The following is a 19,509-nucleotide window of genomic DNA, read 5'->3' on the forward strand; positions in this document are numbered from 1 at the left end:
AAATTAAAAACAGGCAGGCCAAAGTCTGGGCAGTGATTGTTGTATGCTTTGCACTGCTGCACTTGGGGTATGATGAACTCTATGATTTGGAAGAAGATTCACATCTATGCTCTTGAAATAAGGAAGCTCATCTAAACTAGTACTTGCCAGAGAATTTTATTGGGAATGCCTCAGTCCAAGTGCCCAGCTTTCATATAGCAGTCTGCTGTGTGAAGAAGCAGTGTGTGAAGCAGGAGGTCACACATGTTACGAGGTAGTGGCTGTCTGACAGCCACTCAGCCTGTTAATAGTATAAACTGTGTTTATGCACACACATTAGGGTGATATTAGCATTAAAAATGTGCGTAGCTGTAGTAGGTATAGCTACGTCACTAGACGCTGTCTTGGTTTAAGTTGAATTACTTCAGACTTGAGCCCTAGAGACTTCTTACTGCATAGTCATTTTTGCCCCAGTTTTGTAGCTGTTTTGCCACCAGCATTCTCAAAAACACCCGCTCTTTCTTAAAACTCAGGGCAGCAGCACTGGAAGGGACTTCCTGAGTGAGCATGTCCAGTCGCTGAGTATTGCAGGAACTTGAGTCACATAACCAGTTTCATAAATCTATATCAAGCTTGGTTAAGCCTCCTGCCTCTATTCCTCCCTTCCTCAAAATTGCGGTGGAATTCTTTTTTGGGTTTTAATTTATGGTCTGGTTTTCCTGGTTTGTTATTGTGCTATCATTATCTTTTACTATTAGTGAGTTTTTGCTCTATCAAGTATTTATTTCTTTATTTTTTAAGGGAAACTGGTCCTGTCCTGTCTGGTCCCTGCAGGGTCCTGGTGCCAAACTCTGTTCCCTTGCCAAAGAAGGGAGGTTTGCTGGCCTGTGGCATGTGTCACCTGGCCACCTAGTCTTGTTTTATAAATTCCCTCGTATTTTCCTTGAGTGACCTGTAGCCACATCTGGTGCTTGGGCTGATCCTCTCTGAGAGGCAGAAGAATAACATGATTTTCCAGGGAAAACTTACCTATGCCTTACAGCGTGTGAATGCTCTCTGTGAGTGTTCCATGGCCTTGTTTAAAGTGTTAGTAATAACGTTTATGTGAGGGCTTTCACCTTCATTAGTAAGTCTGATGTGGCCTATATGACGTGGAGTGGCTGAGACAGAAGCATGTCCATCTCCTCTCTGCCCTCCTTGGCTGCAGTTGCACCTGGCCCACAGCATGTCATTGTGAGGCCAATTAGCTGATGGTTCCATTATCAGCTCCTTCCTCTCCACCCTTCTCCTCACAGCACAACTGGTGGTTCTCATGTGCATGCCCATGCACTCAAGTGCTGTTCAGCCCTGCATTGCTCTGGTCTCCAGTATAATTCAGTTTTTCTCTCCAATAGTTGGTTCTCTTTAGTGCTGGTGACACCTCCTGTGTCTGTCATCTTCAGGACTTCACAGTCATACCTTCTTTCTTGTTGTCCATCCTGGTGGAAATAAGGTCAAGGCTGTTCTCAAGGCCAGCTGCTCTGTCAGAAGCCCATCTCTTCTGTGTGCACCCTTTTCTTCTCATGCATCTTCTGTCCCAATTAACCTTGTCATTAGTCCCACCTGGAGATGAGAGCAGCTGGATGGGTGAACAGTGTCTGAGGCAGAGCCTGGAGCAGGGTCCAAGATGTGGGAGGGTCCTTCTGTATCTTCTGGCTGTGCTGGAAGACCGGGCCTTCTTCATGGAGAGCATCATAAAGGCAAAGTAATTCTCTATTGGAAAAAGGCTCAGGTCCCTTTGAGCAGGAATATGGGAGATGGTAATCTTTGCATACATCAACAAAAAGAGATATTTATTTCACGGAAGACACTCAAAGTCCCATCTATGGTTATTAAATATCTACTAGATAAAAGATGTCATTTTGACTTCTTGAAGTTAGCATCAGGAACAGAAATCTTTTATCTCCAAGCTCTGCAGATATAAAGGTAATGTTGTTTCACTATGCTTCCATGGAGAATGGAATGTTCTTTCAGGAGTGCATTTGTCTTTGAGGATAGCAAAGATTCCACCACCAGGGCATAGCTCAGAGCATCTTTCCACTGATGCCAAATTGATTTTTGTGTTTTTTGCCTTTATATATTCTCAATGTTCTTTACACATATATTTGTAGCTCCGTAGCCTATTATTGAAGGTATGTACTGCGTGTCCTTCTGGGCTAATAAATTCCAAAAGCTAGGTTAAAAATACAGTTAAAATGACACTATATTCTGTTCTCTTTTATGATGTTTTGGACATTTTGCTAATAATTGGCCATGTTTACAGTCAGCTTTATTTGCCAGTAGAGACCTTACCTGAGGAAGGCTGGTAATTATTTTTCCATATGAAATGCTTGTATGTGTGTCTTCGTGTGATTCAGGGTTATATACATCTTAATTACTCAGTATAAAAAAGTTCTTGTAATAATGCATTTCTAATATAAAATTTCTCCAGGGCTGATATGTAATGTATGCTATACTGGGAATATGGTTTGAACTTCAGGCCAAGCTCTGCAATGAAAACGTAAGAGTTTTCACACTCGCCACAGCTGTGATGGCACAAGAACACTCAAAATGAGGAAACCACTGTAAGCAGAACAGGGGACACTGGAGAACACAGAGAGCAGAGCAAGGGACATCAGAGAACACAGCTGGAATTTGCTGAGTTTTGTGACAAATAGGGTAAGATTTTGAACAAGTGTGAAATTTGAGTTGGTAAATCAGTTGAGAATTTTAACAAACGTGCTCTAGTTGCAGGTTTAAATTGTTGGTTCTTTGTGATGGAACTGCAGCTCTGTTCAGCTTGTGGCCTCTTTGTCAGTGCCGTGTGGGAGGGTGAGAGTTGGGCTTTTTGGGCTGTGTCCTCTAACACTTACAGTGCAGATGGTGTCTTCTGTTTGCTGTAACCCTTTGGAGATGGAGAAGATACAGTCTGTTACCAGAATTTACTCTTACCAATGGTTTGTTTTCTCATGGCATCGGGGTCAGGTGTTCACTCTACAGGTACCATGACTGCGATCACTTGGAATAGGGTCTGCTGAAGGCAAGGCTTTCCAGGAGAAAGGGTGGCATTGCTTGGAGCATACCCAGACCATGGGTCTGTCATGTCAAGGCACTGAGGAGCAAGATGAGTGATAATTAGGTGAAATACAGGGAGCTCTTTTTTACCTGTAAATGACACTGCTTTCAAGGAGCCAAAACATTTCTAAAATTCATGTTAGGTACAGCATGATGGAAATGCAGGAATGTTTTTATCATGGGAGGGACGACTAATGACCATTTTTCTATTTTCTGAGGGTTCATTTCAGCTCTTGAGACCAGCAAGGGAGAGCAGCTTTAAATATTTTTAAACTCTTTGTTTTCCCAAGAGAAACACTAAATATGTCTGTTCTGCCTTTCTTCTGGGAGTGTTCTCATGCAATGAAGTCAAGTTAGTGTTAGTATAAAGCAGACAACTAAATTTCTTAATCTGCTACTTCATCTTTGCTAAATAAATGCCTATAGGGATAAAAAGCTGAACGTAGAATCACAGAAGGGTTTGGATTGGAAAAGACCTTAAAGCCCATCTTGTCCTACTCCCTGCCATGGGCAGGGACACCTTCCACTAGCCCAGGTTGCTTCGAGTCTCACTCAGCCTGGCCTTGGACACTTCCAGGGATGGGTCAACCACAGCTTCTCTGGGCAGCCTGTGCCAGGGCCTCCCCACCCTCACCGGGAAGAATTTCTTCCTAATATCCCATTTAACCCTGCCCTCTGGCAGTGGAAAGCCATCTGAGCATGCCTGTGGCGTCCTCTGGACTAGCTCCAGCAGTTCTGCATCCCTGTGGTGAGGACCCCTGAACTGGAGGCAGCACTGCAGATGGGGGTCTTACCTGAGTGAAGTCAGGGGAAGAATACCCTCCCTGCTTCCCACGCTAAAAGGAAACCACAGCTGCCTCAAGTGAGGGGTTTTCTCCCAACACAGCTTTCACCCACAGCCCTGCACCATCACTCAGGTCTGGACTGAACCCCAACACTCCCTTTGCTGGGCCCCCACTGCACACACTGTCAGCCACCACAATTTAAGGCCACATAATGAGATTCCTGCATCTCTGTGCGTCTCTGTCTCTGGTTTCTCACTGATGTGATGTGATGATTTCTGATATGTTACTATTTTTAGTAATTTTCTTCCTTTGCAAGAGACAAGAAAGCAGGAAGCCAAGCAATTCACAATGTACCACTCCTCTTCAGAGGCATAGTCATTGTTTGGCCTTAGGATGATTTTGTGCTAGTTATTTTCCCTCTAAAGAGTAGTTTGTGAGCCATTGTTGTTTGCCATAATCCTGGATTATTACAGATGAGTGATCCTACTTAAAATCTGCAGTTAGACCCTAGCAGAGAAAAAAAATCCATGTGACATATATATATGTGTGTGTGTGTGTGTTTGTATCAGTTCCACATTCCAGTTCTCTTAGATGACTGAGGTGATTAACTGTTTAATTGTTCATATTCAGAAATTATTCTTTGAAATTAGGCATAGAGGCTCTGGAAAAAAAAAAGAGAAAAAGCAATAAAATAATAATGCTTTGGTCAGCCTCGCTGTTGAGAGCTCCTGGGGCTGGGGGCTGTTTCTGCTTCCAGTGCACCCACTTCTTTGTCATTATGGGAGACCAAAAAAAAAAAGTACTTTATTTCTTGATCATCAGTGGAATTCTTGTGTCCTTTTTGTTTCTCTTTTCTGAAGGTCTTTATTGCATCTCCATAAAGCTGGAGTTGGAAGCTGTGAATTCTTGAGGTGAGGGTGTGAGCTGAGCTCTGTGCAGTGAAGCCATCAGGGAAAAGCAATGATAGCACTTGGCTGTGGGAATGAGGAACCTTTGAAATCAAGGGCAGCTGCAATAGCAGGCTCAACCTGCTATGCTACACCACCACCAGATTTTTCTCTTGCCTCTTGGCAGCACTAAAGTGGAAAAATGCAGTCAACAAATTTGCCATGCAGTGTTAAAACTCAATAGCTTGGGCACTGGAGTTGTGGCAAAGTGCTTTGTAAAGAGTGTATTGGGTTATTTTAAGATGTGTTAAAAAGTCTATGAGGATATGCTGTTTGGTTGTTTCTTTGGAGTTTTTTGGTTCCGTACTTGGATTAAAACTGACAGAGGTCAGGGTTAGATTGGGTATTGGGAAGAAATTGTTCTCTGTGAGAGTGGGGAGGCCCTGGCTCAGGTTGCCCAGAGAAGCTGTGGCTTCCCCATCCGTGAAAGTGTGCAAGGATAGGTTTGGATGAGGCTTGGAGCAACCTGGGCTAGTGGAAGGTGTCTCTGCCCATGTCAGGGTGCTGGGACAAGATGGTCTTTAAGGTCCTTTCCAGACCAAACCAGTTGTGTGATTCTATGCTCCTGTTAAATGTTTATAATGAAAGAGCAGTATTTGTAGTGTCTGCTTTCAGAAGTCATTGGGATTGTACTGTTCTGAGACCAGAATTGTGGATTTGATTCCTCTGAATATTCCCTGCCCTTAGGAAGGTTTGCTGGTTAGCGTGAATTAACATCCACAGAACTTTCGAATTTCATCTTTGGATATCAAATGTCTGTGCAGCATTTAGGGAGGATTGGCTGGGCCTAGACTGAGATTAAAAAAACAAGAAAAGCAGGAGAGTAAATAATAAGGATTCTTTTTCTGTTATAACTGTGTTCGATGCTTTTTGTAAATATGACAGACAGAAAATATTCTGATGGGAAGGGGACTTAAAATTAGTGTTCCCTCTGCCTGGTTATTTTTAGAAGGTTTAGAGAGTTGGGGTAATATACTGGATCCTCTTCAAGTTACTGAGAAATTCCCACAGCTTCAACAGGGCCAGGATTGTATAGTCCCTCTGAAAGAAATGGAAAAAGTGAAATGCCGATGGATATTTGTTTACTGAGTTTTAGTCACTCAATAACATGTACATGCAATATGACTGTCTCTGGGAGCCTGGTTAATCAAAAAAAGTTAAAAAAAATTAAAACCCTTTATGCAGTTTGTGTTCTCAGTTTCTCCTGCCCTGTTGCGAATTTTCAGCACCATGAGAATGCGGAATGGTGTAGAGAGCACTGGGGTTTCTTGTGTGCTGGGGATACACTTAGTAGATTGAGTTTGGGCAGGAGAGATGCTGGAGCCAGTCTGGCTGCTCATCTGGGCCACCTGCAGCCACATGCCTTGGGCTGTGAGCCACAGCTTGAGGGCTGTGGTCTGCCATCATGCTGGAGATGAAGTGCTGCCTCTGCTGATTGTCTCTGGAGGCTCTCGTTCACAAGAGTAACTCATATGAACGTCAAGTGCCTGTTTTCTCCGAACTTCTTGTGCAGCTTAGTTGTACTTGTGGGTGTGCTCACATCTCTGGCTACAGTTAGTTAAATCTCTGCTGTTTCTAGTGGCTAGTGAGGTGTTTCCTTGGATGCTGTATGGAATGTCTGTTGTGGCTTACTGGGGAAAGATAAAGCCTGCCTGGATACTCTGATAAGACCTCACTGGTGCCATGAAGGATGAGCAGCAGTGACATCTGGACATTAGGAACATCTTCCTTGGGCGAAGCCCTGGCAGGAATTATTGCGGGTAAACCAGAACTCCTGAACAACTGACCAATATGATCACGCAGAAGCTGTTTATTGTTTACATTACACACACTTTTATAGATTCTACAAACTACTAAGATCACAGTTCTTGATTGGTGCCTTTGTCTTGTTCACTCGTTCTCTGCCTCCATTTCTCAGTGTCTGTGATTGGTCACCATGCAGATGTTCTACAGCCCTCTGTTACCTAGTTTTTGTGATCCTGGTATGCAGTCTCTCAGCTTCTTCGTTCTTATTTCAGCACAGTTTATGTCTTAGTACTCTTGATGAATTCCAGGGTGCACTGAGAAAATTCTGATAAGAGCAATTACAGATTATATGGCTGGTGCACACTGAGGTCTAAGTTGTTCATATACATTGCTACAAGGAATCCTCTCCTTGTTCTGCAGTGTTAGCTGCTCACTTCACTCTGGATTTGGGACTTTTCCTGCTGTCAGAGCTTGTGATGAGCATGGAAAAGCTTAGGTGAAATGAATTCTGATGTCAGAGCATTTACAAGGTGCTGCACAGCCAGGAACTGGGTCAAGCCTTTGGGCCTCTGCACACAAATTTGATCTCTTCAGCACCAGGATGGGCCATCCTGCAGTGCTTTTATCCAAAATGCTGTTCTGCCCTACAAAAACTTAGGGCAATATTAATTTTTAATATAGTTGTCTCCATGTCTTTTTCCCAGGTGCTTAGTTGATTTCTAGTTTTATGTTTCTTTGATTACTTTTGAGTTGCAGAATAGACAGGTATGAGGAAAAAGACTGAGCCATATTTGTAGAAGAGTTAAAGTTAAGAGTGGGGAGGAGGGCGTGTTGCATGTTCCTGTGTGGAGAAATGGGAGCAGGGAAGTGATGAAGGCTGAGCCACTGCAATGTGATGGGGATTTAGCCCTTGGCTGTAATTAAAAGGGTGCATCAGTAAAGCTTTAGCAGAGAGTGCTTCCAGCAAAATCCTGTGAGATAGAGATTATCCCAGGAAAACACTCTTTTGGAATAATTTCCATCAGCCTCTAGATGGAGCAAGTGAAACTGCTGCTTCTCAGCTCATTGTCAGTGTCTGTTAGGACTTCTTTTCCTTTTTTATTAATTCTGAAATGATATTGTTGTTCTGAAAAAGCATTCAAAAAGAAAATCCACAAATTTACAAAGCAGGTTGTTTTATAAAGTCCTCAGAATCTATAAAACAGGTTGCTGGGTGAGTGACTAAGGGATTTCAGTGTTTAACTGACATCTCAGGAAGAAACACATTTAAAAATCTAAACCCAGGAACAATCTTAAAATATAATCAATAAGTAAATGTTTAGTCTCTGAAATGACTTCTTTATAATGGAAGAAAGGTGTTGGTGTTGCTGCTGTTTCTAGAAAATTCTGTGCAAAACAGCCATAAGTGGGAAAAAACCCCAAGCCCTTATTACAGTAAATTTCGATAAGAAGAGGAATAAAGTTAAAAGCCCAGTTAGAGGTTAAAGGCACTGCAGAACACTGAGTACAGGGAAGCAAGAAATGGCTGAAGTGTGTTTGATTGTTTCTATAAATACAGATATGTAGGAATGCAAACTGAGTCACTGCTCCCAGGAATTTACTGAGCAGTTTTAAAAGTTTGCAAGAATCATAAATAGCATGGCTTTCAGTCATCTGCAGAAAGAGTCCAATTTATAATGATGGTTCCAGTATCCCCACTAATAATTCCAGTAAAAGCAGTAGGGAATGGGCAGATGGTTTACCCTGAGAGTGCAGCAATGCAGATTGGTTCATGTGCAGAATTTAACAAAATAATCTTACATTTAAATGTGTTAGTTTCCCTGAGAGTCTTTGCCACAAAAAGATTCTTACCAGTATCTGTCTCTTTTGAAGTAAAACAAAGCTTTAATTTGTTAAATTGAAATTATCATGCCCCTGAGCAGTGACGTTTGTGGAGAGAACACTTACCCTATGCAGAGGGCAGAAGGAGAGGGATTTTCCTCCTCATTATCCATGCTTTTAGACAGAGGAGGTTTCTCCAGCCAGTGTGCATGTGCTGGTGAATCTAATGGGCCTGGACCTCAGGAGGATTTGGCAAACAGATGGAGAGAGAGAGGCAGGGTCAGGAGCAGAGCCTTGTGAGCTCTTCACAGACCCCTCTTAATTCCTGTGGGCTCCTCTTGGCCCATAAACATTTTTAAGGGTGGATTAAAGCCTGCTTAGCTTAATTTCCTTCTCCCTGTCATCCTCAGCAGCTCCAGATCCAGGGCTGCTCCCAACCCTAGCTATGCTCCTGCAGCTCAGCTAGGTGTTCTAGTTACTGGACTAGTAACTGGGTGGTGCAAATAATGCTGTACTTTTGGCTTTGCTGGGTGGAACTATTCAGGAGTAATATAACGAGGCCAGGCCAGGATGTGTACTGCAGCTGGTGGGGTAGCTTTGCAGTACTGTGGCCTTGTGAGCCTGGTGGTAGCATTCAGGCTTGGTTTGCTGGAGAGAGGCACATATTCTCTGAGCCCTGGAGACTTTCCCACCAGTTTGTGTCTGGGATGGTACTAGAAGCAGCTGTTTCTAAACCTAGATGTGTGGGCTGTGGGTCATTATTGCATTAGAGTATTCTGCAGAAAACCTCTGATAACCATGTATCACACAAGAACCAGGCTGGTTCTGCAGAGATGTGGAGTTGCATTCACTTCCCAGGGATCCTGTTTACTTTAAATATTTCATGATACTTTAATATATTACATGATTTAATGCTATTATACAATACTATATGATATTTATTATATGGAGCGCCTGTGGCTCCAGTTCCTACCGTGAGTTCCCACAGTGGAGCTGGACAGAATGTTCCACATGTTTTACTCTGCTCTTGTGTGCTGATGTCCACAGCAGGGAGTGACTAAAGCTTGAAGGCAAGAAGTGACAGTTTACAGAAAGAACACCCTGAAATCAGGTATTTTCCTGTTGTGTTTTCGTTGTGAAATGAGTCTATCTCTAAAACCTTTCTTTTGGTCCAGTGTCCTGTGCAGGAGTCACACTGCTGCGTGCAGCTGCCTCTGTGTTGGTGATAATGGGAGTGAGCAGCACCAGAGTTGGAGCTTAGTTTTCCAAAAGACTTGCACATTTCTGCAAGACTTGTCCCTCCACAGAAATTTTGGATGGAGCTCTCAACATTTGCATCATTAGAAGAGTTAGTCTGAAGGTTTCTGACATAGGTACTTTTAAATACATGATTGTAAATAAAATTTTTCTTCTGTGACATCAAATTAACAGGAATCAAAATTCAGCCTGGTGCAAAGAAGACTGACATTGCTGAAGATGATAAAGTTGTGCTGGTTTATAGAACTCATGTTGGACCATAGTTTATATCTTTATTATGCATTAAAGATCACAAGTTTCTGTATAAAATAGATTCTTCACCTTGATAAAGCGTTTTGCACGTAATCCTCATCTGTGCCTCCTTCTCCACTTCTTTTCTGTGCAGAAGTTCATAGAGTTTGAAGATGCACTGGAACAGGAGAAGAAAGAACTACAAATCCAAGTGGAGCACCTTGAATTTCAGACTCGACAGCTGGAGCTGAAGACCAAAAACTATGCAGACCAGAGTAAGCAAAGCTGTGCACCAAACACCATTATACACATGCCTTCAGCATACATACAGTGCTACTTTAAAAATAATCTTCATATATTTTTTTTGTTTAATATAATTTGTGCAAAGCCCAAAATATCTGGTTATGATTTACTTTGATGTAAAATTCTGAGCTTTCCCAGGGGTGGGATGTACCCACACTAATTCAGTAGAGGCTACATTTCTTCTCTTTTGTGGTCAGTCTCTCCAGATGCAAGGTGTAAGATTTGGGCCTTTGAAACCTGGTTTCCAGTTTCTCCTTGTAGAATCTTCCATTCTTATAAAAATCATCACAATAATTAGCTAGTTAGTTAGTTAGTTAGTTAGTTAGTTAGTTACTTACTTACTTACTTACTTACTTACTTAGTTTGTGTATTTGTTTTTACAAATACTTCCTTAATAGGTTCAGGCATTGAAGTTCCCCTCAGAATTTGTTGGTGTTTCATCCAGTACTCCTGTTCCTCAAATAGCCAGAAGAGCCAGTCCCAGAGGACAATAAATTTTTGCCAAGCTAAGATGCTTACAGGGCACCAGGCTACTGCTGAAAAACTTCTGTGGTTTTACTATATTTATAGTACAAAATCGCTGGTATTGGGAACATGCAGGTACCCATGAACTAAGAGTGTAACAAAGACCAAATTCCACAATTCTGTTTGTTTTATTCAGTAGGTGTGGTGGTGTTCACAGGGGCCCCAGGATGAGGGAAGAGATGAGAATCTTGACTCCATGTTTCAAAAGGCTGATTTATTATTTTATGATATATATTATATTAAAAGAAAATGATATATTAAAACTTCCTAAAAGAATAGAAGAAAGGATTTCATCAGAAGGCTAGCAAGGAATAGAAAGGAATGATAATAGAATCTTGTGACTGACCAGAGAGTCCGAGACAGCTGGACTGTGATTGGTCATTAATTAAAAACAACCACATGAGACCAATCAAAGATGCACCTGTTGCATTCCACAGCAGCAGATAATTATTGTTTACATTTCATTTCTGAGGCCTCTCAGCTTCTCAGGAGAAAAGATCCTAACGAAAGGATTTTTCATAAAATATGTCTGTGACAAGGAGGTGTAAATTAGTTTCTAAAAAAATAGGCTTTGTTTCTCAAATAGTTTATTTTGAGTGCCAGGCGTATGTTAGCTGATAGTTGGGAATCTTCTCTTGGCAGTTTCTCGACTGGAAGAACGTGAATCAGAAATGAAGAAGGAGTATAATGCTCTGCATCAGCGTCACACAGAGGTAGGATATTATCTTTCTAAATAAATAAGCTCTTTGTTTATATCTGCACGGCTATATCATGTCAAAGAACTCAGCTTTACAATCCTAGTGATGACCAGAGCTTCTGAACTTTGGGAACATCAGAAATACCTGACTGGAGGGTGTAAAGAGGATGTAGATGGGCTGTGTTCACTGGTACCCAGAGTGGAGACAGCTGGCACAAACTAAGACACAGAAAACTCGCTCTGAACAAAGTAGTAAAAACTACTTTCTTGCAAGGGCAATAAGCCCTGGCACAGGTTGTTCAGAGGTGTGTTGGAGTCTCCTTCCTTAGAGATATTCATAAGCCACCTGGATGCGGTCCTGTGGCTGCCTGCTCTTTTCCCTGCCTGTTTCAGCAGGGGGTGGACTAATGGACCGTAGGACATTTCTTCCAATCTCAGCTGTTCTGTGATGCTGTGCACACTGCCCCGCTTCCTCATCTCCCATTGCCAGTGAGCCTCCTGGCTTATGTTGTTTTTTTCAAGGCTCTTTGGTTATGAGATTCAGCTGAAGTGATTTCGAACACTATTTGCTGACAAATTTCCTATCAGATTAGACCATTCACTTACATATCACCTTAGAAGGCAACAGTAAGCACAAGGAAGTCTGCAAAAAACCCCAGGGGATTGGAAGTGGATACCATAGAAAATTAAACAAAAGCAGAAAATGAGCCTTTCCTTCTCATCTGTTTGCCGCATGGATTTTTCTCTCCTCACAGATGATCCAGACCTATGTGGAACACATTGAGCGATCTAAGATGCAGCAAGTTGGGGGAAATAACCAAACTGAGGGCAGTGTACCTGGGAGAAGGTAGGGTCATGACCTTTCTGTGTGACATGTCACCTGGAAACTTACACACTGACTGTGCATGCTTGAAAGAGAAAACAGAACAGGACCTTTCCCTGGGGACATGGCTTGTAGCTAAAGCTCTGTTTTAATGGGTTCTGGGTGAGTTGTGGGTATTTGATGGTGAGGAGCTTTCTATGTTGTTTTACAAAGGTGAGGCTTTATCATGCTGCTATTGATGGGACCTCTGGAAAGCACGTTCATATTCTTAGGTAGTGTGTAAAAGTTTATCTATAGAATAGATGAAGGTATGAAGGTGTCAAATAAAATGTTTGTGTGTTTGTGTGTCTTTGTATGTGGGGTAGGCAGCAAAACCATAGCAATTAAATGCATTAGCCATTACAGGACTTTTTCAACTGTTGTTCTTTCAGAGGAAGCTTTCTGTCAGTCACCAAAAATCCTACTTATATCCAAGAAAGGGATTTTCCTGTGGTGTTTGGGTTCTGACTAGAAATAAATTGTCTAAAATAGAGGAATGAATTGAGAAAAACAAAAAAAGAAGCTAGATGTCAGCTTCCCTAGGCAGATGAGGGGTGTAGAAAGCTTGAGAGGACATGGTCTAAAAAGAACCAGTTGCTTGTAAGTGCTCATCCATTCATAAAATTTCCCTTATCAGACTGTTTTTCTTCCTTCTTTTCTGTCCCTCACAGTCTGGAAATCCAGAGTGAGTTCACAGAACATGATCTGATCCTAGTCTTAGAGATGGAATGGGATAAGTGTGTTAGGCTTGTTTCTCTTTCAACTTACAGTTCTGGAAGTAAAAATATATCTGTGGAAGTGCTTACAGTAAAATCTAAAAGTATTGTAGGCAAAAGCAGACTTAGAACATCTCTCTTTTAAAGGGTGAGTGCTGTGTGCCCCTGCCAGCTTTTGAGTCATAAAATCATAGAATATCCTGAGTTGAAAGGGAGCCACAAGCATCATTGTAGTTCAACTCCTGAGTTGGACTGTGTAGTAGAAATAGTTTTTAATTTCTTCCTTTTTTAAAAGCTTAAAAACTTTTACTTCCCTGACTCTTAAATAAGCTGATATTAATTATGGCTTTATGTTAACATTCCATGAAAGAGTTGCCCCGTGAAAAGTGTTGCTGGTTGTATGTACAAGACTGCCAGTCTCAGTTGGTGAAGGGCAAAATTTTCATCAAGAATTACCTTTTCACGTCAGAGAAGTTAGTCTTTTATCCTTTAAGTGTGGCACATTGCTAGTGTCCTTGGAGAGAAACACTGTATGTCTGTGAAAAGCCCATGATGGGACTGTGATCCAAGTCTGTAGGAGCTACCAGTGGGAAATGGGAGTTTTTCCTTAATTTTCAGCTTTGTGTGTGTGTGTGTGTGTGTGTGTGTATTTGTGTGTGTGCATGTGTAGCTCTGTTGTGCTTGTGCACAGTACCTGGGCCAGGTATGTTTTGATGTAATTGCACAGCTGGAGGGAGGAACACCAGTGTTTGTGGATCTTAGTGCACTGGGTGGGGGAACAGGCATCATTTCTCATGACCTGCGGAACAAATTTGGGTGCATTTATTTAAAATAAATGGGGCTAGGGAGAAGTTTGTTCCACAACTTTAGTGGGGGTGGTGTGTATCAATGGCCATCCAAGAGGTGTAAATAGTTTGTACCTGTCGCTGTTGAGTAAGAAATGACACAGACTTTCCAGAAGGCTGGTTTGCATAAAGCTCACCTCTTTACTTCAGATCCTCTTTTATACATTGTTCCAATTCAGATAGACCTGATCGGTCAGTTAATCAATACATTTCACCTGATTGGCTCATTGACAAGGCGCCTTTCTTATAAACAGTCATTGAGAAAAACAAGAAAACTGAGAGTAGGAAAACACTGCCTGCAGGTTGTTTATGAAAATAAGCTATCATTGTTTATTTTCAACTCCCTAAAGTCTGTCAGACTGATTCTGGGAAAACTTATTTAGTTTTCTTATTCTCTGACCAGGCTGTCACATCCACAGTACCCACTTCCACATGGCATGGGGGTTGCAGTGCACATGTACCTTGTGTCTGTGTTAGGTTGCATGTTTGCATGACATTTGCTCTCTAATGGTTGTTCTTTTTGTCTTGCTTTTTGTGGAATTGCTGCTGTTTGGCTGTTATGTTTGTCACTGCAGTCATCGCCAGTCCTGGAGGAAAAGGTAAATCCTATTGCTGCGTCTGAACTTCATTAATCCAAGTGTTGGAGGTTGCTGTGGAGTGGTGACAGTGTGATGCTGGGAATGTATTGTACTGGCATATTTGCTCTCTGTGTCTACTGGCACCTGTGCTAGACTTGCTGGTTGAGGGGCACAGAGGGAGCCATGGAGCTGGGATAACACAGCAGGGAGAAACTTGTGTGTGCAAATGCAGAAGACACACAAGTTTGTTCCCAAAACAGGATCAGATGTCTGGGATGGGATGTTTACACTTCACATCCCCTAGTGTTTTAAAAAGTCATAGAATCGTAGATCCGTAGAATCGCAGAATATCCTGTAGAATATCCCGAGTTGGGAGGGGCCCATAAGGATTATCAAATCCAGCTCCTGTCCCTCCACAGACACTCCAACAATCCCATCCTGTGCCTCAGAGTGTTGTCCAAATGTTCCTGGAGCTCTGGCAGCCTTGGGGTCACGACCATTCCCTGGGGAGCCTGTTCAGTGCCCACCACCATCTGGGGGAAGAACCTTTTCCTGATGTTCAGCCTGAAACTCCCCTGACACAGTTTCATGCAATTCCCTCAGGTTCCAAGAAATTTCCTCTCTCTTATTTTACACTAGATAGGAAGCCATGCCTTATTTTTCAGTGGAAGTAGAACAAGTGTCAGTAGGTTTCCAAAGGTACTTTTGGCTGATGATAGGGCAGGGAGTGCTATGCACGGAGCCTCCAAAGAGACTAGTTCTCCTCTTTAAATGCTGGCAAACAAACTAGTTTTGTTATGTTTTTTAAACTTTAGGATGTTGCTTGTAGAACATCCTAATCCAGGTTTCGGCTACTGCAAACCTTCATTGGAGAGTGTGCTGTTCACCTTGTAACTGAAGATGGAACTATCAAGTGTTAAGACTTACCCTGGCTGATCCTGGAAAGATTTGGGTATATGAGAGAAACTGCAGCACACAAAGTTTAGACCAGGATGAGTCTAAATGAGGATACTTTAAATTTATTTGCATTTAAATTTGGTAGCCAAATTCAGAACTGCAAAACTAGAGTTAGCTCTTCCTTCCCCTTTCCTGGGAGGTTTTGAAGATGCTTGAAGGTGTTTCCAAAGGTTCCCATCAAGGAAATTTCCTAACAGTCTGTGCTAAAATTCTATTCTGACGATTCTGCAGCTTCTGATGCTACAGTGATCCTGTACCTCTTTAACAGGGACTGTGAAATTCACGCATTTCCTCTCTTTTTTGTGGCTCCTGTATTTCCTTGTGTGTTAAGTATGTATGTGTTTGCATATCAACAAAAAAGAAAAAGTATAATTTAATGTCTGTCAGCGTACTTTGGGGGCAGCTTTTATTTCTCAGTGCTGTCAGTGAGTTATGTCAAGTCGTTCCAGCATAGTTACTAGGATATTCTAGCTGCAGCACTGGTTTGACAAGGACTGTTCTGCAGTTATGGGAAACTTTCTCCTGCTCCACAGACCTGTGAAAGCAAGACTCTCTTAAAACTATAATTCGGTCCTGAAGAAAAGGAAAGATATAAAACTAATGGTTAAAGCATCTCAAAAAATGGCCCAATTTTGTTTTCGGCATAAAAAGAGAGATTTTTTTTTTTTTGGAAGTAGACTCTTAGGGATCCTTGGGTTATTTCTTAAGCTGTATAACTAAGAATTTTCTGATATTGTAGCATAAAGTGGCTCTGATTTCTAGTTTTGAATACCTTTATGATCTCTTACACATAATTCACTACTTTCTGTGGTGCTTGTATCAGTGCCAAGGTGAAGATTTCCTAGGAGAGGAAACATTTGCCCAGTATATTATTTAGAAGCTTTTGCAGAAACTTGAAACCCAAGTGTTAGAAACTTTCAGGTCCTTGGAATGATAGCAGTGGGATAAAGAGAAGTACCTGCAGCAGACAGGCAGACGTAATTGTCCTTTGGCATCATGACCTAGTAGGAGCAGATGTAAGTGGCAAGTTACAGTCATAAACTGGGATTTAGACAAACAGCAGTAGAATGTTTTCACTAAACCTTCAGCCATTATTTAAGTCACAAATAGCAAGATGCCTTTGGTAGTGGAAAGGAAAAGCTACAAGGAAACTGACAATTCCTATCACATAGAAGTCTGGGTTTGAATCTGTGGAGAATGATAGAATCATTACGGTTGGAAAAGACCTCCAAGGTCATCAAATCTGACCTTCAACCGGATGCCCTCACGCCCAATAAATCATATTGCAAAGTGCCACATCGGCACGCCTTTTGAATGCTTCTGGCGATTGTGACTCCACTACTGCCCTGGGCAACATGTTTCCATGCTTAACCAGTCTTTTGAGTGAAGAATTTTCTGCAATATCCAACCTGAACTTACCCTGGTGCAACTTGAGGACATTTCCTCTTGTTCTATTGCTTGTTACTTGTGGAAAGGTTAATGATGTTTTATCAGTGATTTGTGTTCCTCCAAAATCCAGTTAGATGCCTCCTTTCTGAGAGGGTTTGTGTATGAAACTTCCATGTATGAGTCTAGTATCTTCAGGAGAGGATTTTAGTGCAGATTCCTAGGAAAAGTGCATCCCAAGCAGGCCATGCTGGAAATACATTTCTGTCCCATCTTGCCTATCTAGGACAGGCCACAGGAGGCCTTTTTGCCTATTTGAGGTAGGCACTGATGCAGCAATGCAGCGTGCTGTGGTGACTGGGCAGTGCTTGGAGTGAGAAGGTTGGGCACTGTGGTTTCTCTCAGCAAACATTGTCTCCTCCGCTGGACACTCCCATCTCTGTCCTTCCTAAAAGAGCTGGCTGGTCTACCACCCCCTGTGTTAGTGTGTGCTCTGTCCCAGGGGCCCTGTAGCAGTTGTTTGCCATGGTCACAGGTGAAGTGGCTGCGTTTGTTTCCCAGCCTGGGCATGACACCCAATGCTGATGATCATTACAGAAAGGCACATGGACGTCTGCTGTTACTAGCAGCGTGCTACAGAAGAGCAGGTTTCGTCACACTCCCAAGATTAAGCAGAATAGGTGAAGTAAGATTGAGTCCAAGTATGGGTGCACATCACACAGAGAATCAATTTAGTTCAGCTCTGCAGGGACTGGAGTCAATTAGAGATACCCTGAACCATATGCTGGGTTTGGCAAGCTGCTGCCACAGCCTTTCCACCTCCACTGCTTGCTCTAGATTTTCTCCCACTGAAGCTTGGTCTCAAAGTCTGTGCCAGCTTGGTCTCAAAATCTGAAGCCCACTGAAGCTTGGTCTCAAATCTGTGCTTTTATGTTCAGAATCAAACCTGCAGCTAGTGAGTCCCTGCAGTTGCCAGAAATGAGAGGATGAACAGAACACACTTAGAGACACCTAGCAATATGTGTGATGCATTTATTTATATCTTTGTTTAGTTTTTGAATTGTGAGTGCATTGTAATATGGGTATCAAAGGAGATAAAAGAATAGAAATACTCTCTTCCTTGCTTAAAATTGGAAGTGATCCAATCCCTCTGGTTCCTCTTGTTGAAGCTCACCAGATTTGGGGTGGAATGTCATAAGTTTCACATAGATGACACTTAAAAGCCTTATTCCTCACCCTGTGGTGACATCTCTAGTAGCTATGGAGCTTTTATTTTTTTGCTGTGAGAGTTGTTTGCCATGGCTTATTTTCCTCCAGTACCTTTGTTTCTCAGAAGCACTGGCTTAAATTTGCTGGTTCCCTGCACTTTCATGTTCTTCCAAATTTCTCATACTGATTGAGCAGTCACTTGTACCTGTAATGGCCACTGACCCCCTCCATCTTAGTTTCCCCAGGAGAAGGTATTACTCTAGCAGTAACACCATGGGACTGTGGGAGTTCAGAGTTCAGACAGCTGCCATGTGAGGATAACAGTTGCAGTCCAGTTTCTAGTAACTGGTATTTCATATACACTAGTGTGCTGTTTGTTTTCTATCAGAACCCTGTACACAGCTAACACACTTTCCTCTCTCTCCCTGTTTGTCTGTTTAGCAGGAAGGAACGTCCCAACTCTCTGAATGTCTTCCCCCTCGCTGATGGCATGGTACGTGGACAGATAGGGGCCAAGATCATCCCAACACTGGACCACTGGCACCTGAGTGACCTCGGCCAGCTGCAGTCCAACTCCAGCTACAAGGTTTTCTAGACCATCACAGAGCAAGGGTTTCCCACTCCTTCACTGTTATAACATCTCACATTTTCATTAAGCTAGAGACAATCTGTCCGTAACCCTTTGCAGCCTCTCCCTTTGTGTTTGCTCCCATAGTAGCTGTGCCGGAGGTGGGAGGATATTCTTCTGCAGATCTGGCATATGGTGCAGGAAGGATTTGACACAGCTCTTCATGCTGCTTTGTCTCAGGGATAATCTCCTTTACTTGGCTGGCCCCAAGTTGAGAGGGATGTGTGTGGAGGCAGTTAGGGATTGAGTGAAGAGAAATCCTTCACTTCTTAATAGCTTATTTGGGAAAGGACATGGTAGAACCTGTCCCTTCTCTCTGCTTTGATAAGAGCAATGGTTCTGCAAATCAGGTGGGGCCAGGCATTGGGTTGCACTTGCCCTTAAGTGTTTGTCATTTTTGACTGATCTCCTGGCCTTCCTGTATTCACTAAAAAGGGCTCCTTCTTATCCTGTCTGAATGCCCAAGTCTTGCACTGTGCTTAAAGGTCTTACATTCCTCCTATGCCTAGTCACTGCTCTAGACTTGCACTGTCTACCTTCAGTACATCTGTCACCATTACTGCTCTGCCTTCTGCACCAGGGTTTTCCAAAATCTTCACAGCATTGCAGCTGCACTGGAGCAGCTCATTAAGAGCTGCTGCATCTTGTGCTCTGCTCTGCCGTTCAGGGGTCTCCTCTCTGCTATTCAGAGATTGGTCTGATAGATTAGGCTATGCATGGTGAGCTGTACATGTGAACTTTGCAAAGTCTTTGTGCTCAGGATCCCACCAAATCCTTATCTTTAAATGATTTTACACAAGTACCTGGTGACAGATCTGAGAGCCACTGGTTTCTCTGCTGAGCACAGCTCAGTGTGTCCACTGGTATCGCACAGAGCTTCTGCTCTATTTCAAAAGTGTCTGATTAAATTTACCTTCACTTTGCTTGGAATTCATAGAACATTG

The 19,509-nt window shown here is 42.5% G+C and overlaps 1 protein-coding gene across 15 annotated transcripts in view; it reads left to right on the forward strand.

Annotated features, from left to right (window-relative positions):
• Window positions 1-19,509, forward strand: part of MAPK8IP3 (mitogen-activated protein kinase 8 interacting protein 3) — a 72,741-nt gene that overhangs the window by 10,385 nt on the left and 42,847 nt on the right. For 9 of the 15 annotated variants that reach the window (XR_014616552.1, XM_084216655.1, XM_084216668.1 and 6 more), the window contains exons 2-6: window positions 10,014-10,134; window positions 11,330-11,400; window positions 12,140-12,231; window positions 14,383-14,406; window positions 18,379-18,523. Coding sequence is in view for 14 of the 15 variants with exons in the window: in XM_084216655.1 (XP_084072781.1) it covers window positions 10,014-10,134; window positions 11,330-11,400; window positions 12,140-12,231; window positions 14,383-14,406; window positions 18,379-18,523 (453 nt within the window). In the remaining variant the exon portion in view is untranslated. The remainder of the gene's footprint in view (window positions 1-10,013; window positions 10,135-11,329; window positions 11,401-12,139; window positions 12,232-14,382; window positions 14,407-18,378; window positions 18,524-19,509) is intronic. The other 6 variants (XM_084216662.1, XM_084216666.1, XM_084216670.1 and 3 more) reach the window with 5 other exon arrangements.

Source organism: Fringilla coelebs (genome assembly GCF_963513975.1).
Source record: "Fringilla coelebs genome assembly, chromosome: 16".
Taxonomy (NCBI): domain Eukaryota; kingdom Metazoa; phylum Chordata; class Aves; order Passeriformes; family Fringillidae; genus Fringilla; species Fringilla coelebs.